The 8,481-nt window shown below is 31.6% G+C and overlaps 1 protein-coding gene across 2 annotated transcripts in view; it reads right to left on the minus strand.

Moving 5' to 3' along the window:
- LOC100915681 (gamma-aminobutyric acid receptor subunit gamma-3) overlaps positions 1 to 6,244 on the minus strand; it is a 112,760-nt gene extending 106,516 nt beyond the window's left edge. For both annotated transcript variants that reach the window (XM_031959094.1, XM_031959093.1), the window contains exon 1: positions 6,113 to 6,244. In XM_031959094.1, the coding sequence (XP_031814954.1) occupies positions 6,113 to 6,230 (118 nt within the window). In that variant the 5' untranslated portion in view covers positions 6,231 to 6,244. The remainder of the gene's footprint in view (positions 1 to 6,112) is intronic.
- Between the last annotated feature and the right edge of the window lie 2,237 nt (positions 6,245 to 8,481).

Genomic DNA, 8,481 nt, shown 5'->3' on the forward strand with positions numbered 1-8,481 from the left:
TTACCTTTCTTGGCTTCAGTTTCATTTCTCTGTGAAATAAGGCCTGATTTATGAGGTTGATTTAGAAAATTATTTGTATGAAATGGAAAATATCACTTTAATTTCATATGGGAAATATTTAAACCTTTTTGAGATAAAAGGCCTAGTATGTGCTATAGGTAGTAAGTGAGCTATAGGTACTTAGTGGCAGGTAGAAATATTCAACTTCATGTGACAAGACCATCCCTTTTGTTATTTAGTCATTTTAGTCATGTCCAAATTTCTATAACCCCATTTGGAATTTTCCTAGCAAAGAAACCAGAGTGGTTTGGTGTTTCCTTCTCTGTTTTATTTAACAGATGAAGAAACCAAGATAAACAGGTTAAAATGACTTGTTCAGCCTTACATAGATAAGTAAGTATTTGAGGTCAGATTTGAACTTGTGAAAATGAGTATTCTTTACTCCAGGTCCAGCGCTAATTTTCCACTAAGCCATTTAGCTAACCAAGTCCATCAAACACAAGATGCAAGGACATTAAGGGAGAGTAGCACTTTTTGCTCTCTACTCCCCAATATTTATGTAGAATAAATTTGATCAAAATTAACTATTAAGAGTAGTTCTGAAGAGGAAAAAGAAATCAAAGAGATGATATACAAGGGAAATCTATAGCTTGAGGGGAATTTGGCAGGGGAGGCCAGAAGTGAGTTCAAGTCAATACATGATTTAGTATTATCTTAACAGCAGCTGGTTCTACCATTTATCCCTCTACATGCTAATTTCCTAATTCACTCCAGACTTGATTTATCTAGGAAACATAAAAGGCCTTTTCAGAATAGTCAGGGCAGTTTCAATGGTGATGTAATGGAGAGAGCCATCTGCAATGGCTGATGGGTACTGTGAGGTGCCCATTACCTCACAGAGATGGGACTGTGAGGAGTGAGTGTAGATCATAACATAGTATTTTTACTTTGTTGTTTGCTTGCATTTTATTTTGTTTTCCTTTTTTTCCCCTTTTTGATCTGCTTTTTCTTGTGTGACATGATAATTGTGGAAATATGTATAAAAGAATTGCACATGTTTAACATATATTGGATTACTTGCCATCTAGGTTAGGGAGTGGAGTGAGAGGATAGGAAAAATAAACATTTGGAACACATGGTTTTGCAAGGGTGAATGTTTAACATTATCTGTTTTAAAAAGAAAAGCTTTATAAAAATTAAAAAAAGAAATAGGGCCAGGGATAATTGCTCCAATATGCCCTACTATAAGGATAAATGCCATATCAAATCCTCCACTTTTTAAAGATACATCTATCTGAGTTGGTTAATTTAGAAAATCATAGAAACACTTGAGTTTTAAAAGAAGGTGTTATCTAACTTCAGAGAAAATGGGCAATCATAGTACAGTCTTACATAGATGTATATGAAAATATATGTGTATATGATTATATACATATCCATGCAACAGATATATATATATATATATATATATATATATATATATACATGCATATACATTATTTGCATGTATATATGTATATGTATATATAGCTTGTCTATATAATATGGTCTATATAGTATGTCTATCTATATCTATCTATCTATCTACATCTATCTATGTATATCCAAACTTAACTGTAGATTTCTTGGGGGAGGAGGGGAGAAGAATAAAATTTAAAAGTACACAGAAAAAAATAAAAAGCAAATCAAAACAGGAAGCAAAGAAAAGACAGTTCTGAAGACAATGTGTATTTTTCTCATATAAGCTTTCTTGAAAAAGAAAATTATTGCTTTTTATTTTGAATCCTTTCTTGAGTTCTGCTATGTACATAGCAATGCCTTTTTTCTTTTGCATTTAAATTTTTAATTGTAAATAAATTATTTAAAAAGTTAAAATGCATCTATTTGTAAAGATTAGGTTTTAGAATGAGGTCACTGAAAATTATGCAGCCACTGTAGGTTTCTGCCAAAGTCAATGCAAGGCAAAACTGCAGAGTAGAAAATTTTATCTTTAGCCTCTTCTTATGGGTAAAGAAAGTATTCTGACATACTAAAAGACTTAGGGTGGAATTACTTAGTTGAAGGGAATGAATAACAGTATAGCATCATATATTATGAGGATGCAAATGAAAAAAAAGTTTTTTTTGATAATGAATGCCTTTATAGCACGTTTCACATCATACAACATGTAGGTTTCATATATATGTATGTATGTGTGTATATAAATTATATATACACACATACATACATATATATGGCTGGAGCTATTAATAGATTTCTTTGTTTTCTTAGGGAAATAGTTTTATTTCAAATGTTTAAGAAGTTTAGAATTCATATCTGAATTTTATGAATTTTTAGTTTTATTAATTTTTATGAATAAATGAGTGCTGGGTTAGCGTAGACTGGCTGACGGTGACAATTTTTTTTTTCTTGCACAGGTAGCTTTTAAGAGAGCCAAGATTAAAATCCAAGTTCTCTCATTGTAAATACATTTTTCTTTCCATTAAATCACACAAAATGAGGAAATTGAAATACCATTTACATCACTATGATTTACTGGAAGGCAATAGAGTAATGAATCAAATGTGATGTTTGATGAGAAAAGAACTTGGGTCAATCAAATTCAAAGAATATATGATGGCCAGTGGATAGTACATGTGCTTCCCTGATACAGGGAAATGCCAAGAGAATTAGAGGAAGATCTTGTACAGAGGTCTTGAAAATCAGCAAAGCCCTTATGGCAAATTTATAGGTAAGTCACATTGTATGAGAATATATAAAAGACATGCAATAGGAGAAAGAATGAATGAATGAAATCACAGATTCATCAAAGTAATAATACTAATTATCTAGTGTCTGTTTAATGCCTTAAGAAATTTGAAAATATATTATTTTATTCTCATACAACTCTTGTGTTGCGTTCTCAGTAAGAATACTGAGGCTAAGGAAAATGACTTATTCATGGTCATTCAACCAGTAAATGTCTAAAGAGGTATTTGAACTCAGATCTTCCTGAATTCAGGTCCAATGTTCTATCCCTTGTGCCAGGCCATGAAAGAAATTATTTGGGCAAGCATAGAGAGTATGCTTCTAATTGATATCATTAACCAAACAATAAGTCACAAGATGAGGTACATGTTGTATTTTTCTACTTCATTTGAAATTCTAACTTCCTTTAGACATCCTCTGTTTTTTTTTAATTGATCTTGGAATTATCTTAATTTATATAAATATGCAGATCCCCTAGTGCCTTAAAGTTGTTAATCTATCTCCCAAAGCATCTTCCTGCCTGGACTATAAGATCTGAAATTGGTAGAGAATTCTGGCAGTAGATGTATGTAAAGTATTCTGATTCCGAATATTAATTCCCTTTTATCTGAGAGACATGCAAATACAACAGTCCATATTCAAATAGAAAAATATAAATTTAATAATTATGATCATCCTCTATTAACCTTATATAAGGATCAATGACATGATAGTCATGAACTGTTTTAAACTATTCCAAATAATGAAATCAAGTACATATTTTCACTACTCTGAGTTAGAAGATGAAAAACAATGAAAACATTTGTCTAAAAAAATCATTTGACAACCATTTTCTGATGCACTATCAGAACACAGTGGGAGCCAGCTACCAAAACTCTGAAAAAGCTACAGACATTTAGTAAACAATTGTGTTTCATGCATATTCATTAAATATATATTTTCACAGTTGACACCTAATTTTTATGCTGGGTGTGGCTGGCTACTGATAAAGAGCACATCACATTATTCAGACACTGTAGGGATTCTAATCATTTTCCTGTTGACAACATCCTATTTCACTTATATTCTGATTTAGCATCAAGGTTTCATTGTTATATATAAGAAATTTATTATCATCTTCTAAATTCCTTTAAAGTTTCCTTAAGGCTAGAATCCTAACTTCCCACTTTGCTGAATTCCTGGAATTCAACCACAAACCTAAATGTAAAAAAAAATAACACCTCCTTGAACAATTAAAATGACTGCTAAAAAGCCCATGTACTTGTTTTTATAAGAGAAGTCCAAACCACCCTCAGGTTATCATTCAGACAATTCTGTACAGAATAATTGTGTAGCATAGAAGCAACCAAAATATGCTGATGACAGTAAGAAGAGTCAGCTTACATGAGGGAATGAAAAGAAATATTTGTAGAACTGTTTATCATTGCACTATATCATCCCCTCCCCACACATATACACCTCTATGATTCTATGGTTTTCTTTGCTACTTAGAGCATCTCTTTCTTTTCATTCCTTCCTATGTAGATTTTTTTTTAAAAAAAAGCCTATGATTTAGGTGAACAAAATGGAAACAACAAAAGGAAATTGAAGTCAACTAGATTCATCTGTTAACCACTCTGCTGGATCAATGCCTTTAAGAAAGCAATCTGAAAGTTTACTCCATAATCTGAATCTCAATACCCCCAAGGTCACAGAGAAGCCACATGTTAGGATTCAGAAGCAAGTTTCAAGCCCATTGGTAAGCTCCCAGTGGGAAATCATTATAGTGTCTTTTGCATCCTATCTATGCTTAGAGTACTAATCTAGTAAGAACAAATTAGCATCTTAATTATTGATTCTCATGTCTCTCAATTGAAAAGACACAGTAGGTTACATTTTTAACCTTTTTTGTTCTTGTCATCCTTATTATTTGCCTATTTATTCCACTTAGGTTTGTTTTTGAATAAACACCATTTGTCATTATTTGATATTAGTTGCAACAAGGAACACTAGGAAGGAAACTAAGTTCTAGTTCATAGTTTAATAGACATAAAATTTCTTGTTTTATATCACTCTTTCCAAAACCATGTGACCCCCCCAAAAAAAATTTGCTATTTTAACAACAGTATATTAGGGGAAACTTGTATTTCAATTATTCACATATTCATTATAAATGCAGTTTCATAACTGGCAGCAGGCCTCCACAAAGTTTTATTCTATTTCCACAGAATTTCTTTAAATATGTCAAAATTAAAATCAAATGTCAATTAATTCCTCCACTTCCATTCTTTAAAATTTATCACTGTTTAACATTAAAGCACATATCATGCCACTTAGCACTTCCATGATGTTACCAAACTTTCTATTACTTTCCAGAGAGCATTTTTCACAGTTACTCATAGTCCTCAACTTCTTTGAGCTCCTAAACTTCCCTAATTACTATTTTTCATATATATATATATATATGTATATATATATACACTATATTCATATTTATATGTAGGTATTGTGATAAATACAATACAAATTCATTTAAAAGCATTTCTAAGTTCAGAATAATTTTTTTGATATCATGAATTTCCTCAGTCACTTGACACTTGATACTAAAGCACAGGTATACATTAAACTTTTAACACTACTGAGTTATCTTCACACTTGACAAAACTTGATGACAGTTACCATAAGGTAATATTGGATATCAGTGACTCCTTGTTCATCTTATTACATGCCTCATTTAACACTTCAATAATAACATGATGTAACCTAATTAGAGTATGTGTATGTTTCAAAAACTTAAGAAAAAGTACAAAGAGAAAAGAAATATTTTCAAACTCAAGAAGTGAAACAAATTACTTAACTGTGTCCCCCTTCCTAGTAATCTGACCCTAATGTTTTCACTTGGTATTAAAAAAATCTGTTAAATAATTTGTCTTTATTTCTTATACTGTATGTAGAAATATGCATGTTTACATCAATAGTGATGACAATTTCCTTAAATAAAAATGTTTCACAAGACTGTTCAAGAGTAATCCTAGATTAAGCCTCTGCCCACACAATGCTATATAAAAATAAATCAATAAATTCAAAACAAAATTTGGTGTCTGGGGCAATACATATATAAATACATACGTACATAACACAAAATGTTTGGGTAAATTTTAGAAATAGTTGAGATGGTTAACTTTTTTTTCTTTTACTTTTATGCCCATTGTTGTTGTGTAATGCATTTTAAAACAAGATAGTTTTCATACTTGTCCTTACATAGTTAACAAAATACCCCCAAAATGTCAAGACAAGGGTATTCTTTAAAATACCCTTAACCATGGAATAGTTAACCATGGAAATAAGGAGAACTTGGTTATGATTTATTGAATCTAGTACCTACCAGCAGAAGTTTTCACAATTTCAGATGTGTTTCTGAGACCCATGAAGTCAAACTGATAAAGTCGCCATGATTTCTGATCAGCAGCCTCCACTGAATTTTTCCTCCATCTATAAATCATTTCTTCCTTAGGGTAGCCATCTGAAAATACAATATAGCCAACATATTTAGTGGGGAGATTTTCTAAACCAAGTCATGTTTCTGATCATTGTGGGAAATTCTGAAAAGTTGGGTTTCCACAATGTTGCAAGCTTTAAGGTAGTGTGAGATAGAGGGTACCACTGACTAAAAAGTTTTCTGGATAAGGAAGGTTAAGATTCCATGGACTAATTAAATGATCAATAGAAGCCTGAGCAAACAAGGAGGGGCTAGGAAGGTACAGGTGGATTCAGCCAATCAGAAAGAAACTTGCAGTTTTGAGAAAAACACAAACTTAAGATAATAACTGATCCAGCCTAAAATAGTTGAGGTCAATGACAGAACTTGACCAAATCTCTATTGCACCTATTTAATAGACTAATTAAATATTAAAGTGCACAATGGGTTGGAGGAGTTTTCTATCATTTTTGAACATAGGATGTATGATGAGAGAGGGAGAACATGTTTATGCATATTTAGGGGAAACATGTACTGGGAAGATCAGAAAGACTGTAACCCAAAAGAAATGGACCAATCCATTCTCTGAAGGAAGGGGCTATTCCAAACTAGCAAATATAAAGTTTCTCCTATTCCTGTAGGCAGCATTCCCTCTTCCTAAGGAGGAGTGGAGCCTGTTTCTGGCCAGAAATGTTAAGATGATTCCTTAAGATTATTCTTTAATAAATTTTCCTCAATATCTGATTTTCAGTGATAAGATTATATTTCTAACATCATTTATAAGAATTTGAATTCATGAGATGCTTTTTACCACTGGTATCCTAAGAGCCAAATATCTAAAAGGTATTAACAGGTATTTAACTGCAAGGTAAAGAAATGCAGGCTCCATCAAACACATGTCAATTATAGTTTATGAAGACCTATATTTCTCTATAGAACTCTGGAGGAATGACATTTATATTTCTTATTAATCCACATTTTAGGCTAGCTAATATTTGAATAATATTTTTGGAAGGAAGAATTTTGTTTCTTAACTAAATGCAATTTCTTGAAAATTGATGCTCAAAGACAGCAAGACAAAATGGTTTGTAAAAATAGAATATTGAATATGTCTCAATAATTTTCTCCTTTTTATAGTATTGTAGTTCAATTAACATTTATGTAACAATTGTAGTCACATGCAGTGTCAAAACATAAGACCACTTTTCAACATGTATTTTTGTTATAACCAAGTTATCATTTTAAGTAAAAATCATAAACAACTGAGATTCTTCTAAATAATACAAATATAAAATAATCAATATGTCTCTGCTTATGTATCCATCATAGAAAGTTGCTTAGCTTAAGGCTAACCAACATTGATAAAAGTTTTCTAAATCATGAAGAGCTGGATTAGCTATGGGGCATCATAAAGCTACTAGATTTCTGGGAAAAGATATAAGGTATATAGGCAATTTTGAATACTGAACGATTGTCCCTAAAAGTGATCTTTGGTATTTTACTTCTTTCTTGTTAGTTAGGAAGGGTAGCATATGGATGGGTTCATTCCAAAGTTCTTAGTCATAAACTTTGTTTTCAAGAAGAGGTGTGCAATATAAGGACATTTATTTAATGGCCAAGCTTCCTTTCAGCTGAGATACTTTTGTTCCACTATAAAAAGATATGGCCTGCGCAAGTTAGCTGGCAAAGGAAATGGTAAATCAGTCCAGTATTTTTGCCAAGAAAACCTCAAATTGGGGTAACAAAGAATTGGACTGAAAGGATTGAACAACAACAACAAACAAACATGAAGCCTAGAAGCTGGTTTTTACTTTTTTGTTTTTTGGAGTTCTAGCAGCTTCAATCGTTCTCTGGAGACCAAGAAGTATTCTGTGATCATTCTGATCATTTTAGGTACATTATCCTGTACTCTGAAAGTACTTTTCTTTTGTTCTTCTTAGCCTTATAATAACCCCTTATAAATGGAGTTAGTATATTAACTATAAGACCTGTGATTTTTTGATTATCTTATAATTACAAATAACCATCTGGGAAAAGTAGATTACCTTAAATGTTAGAGCAACCATGTGATGAATTAGGTGGCTTCTTAGATTCTTATACTAAAAATTTAGGGTCAATGTTGTTTTGGGGTGACTTTTATGGAATAAATAGTAGTACCTATCCCACTGAATATTAAGGCTCAAATGAGATAATGTATATAAAAGATATTACAAACTTTGGGGATATTTTTGCTAATATTGATTTGGCATGTTACTTAAAAAAGTTAATGAAATTTC

Source organism: Sarcophilus harrisii, chromosome 3, assembly GCF_902635505.1.
Source record: "Sarcophilus harrisii chromosome 3, mSarHar1.11, whole genome shotgun sequence".
In the NCBI taxonomy this organism is placed as follows: Eukaryota; Metazoa; Chordata; class Mammalia; order Dasyuromorphia; family Dasyuridae; genus Sarcophilus; species Sarcophilus harrisii.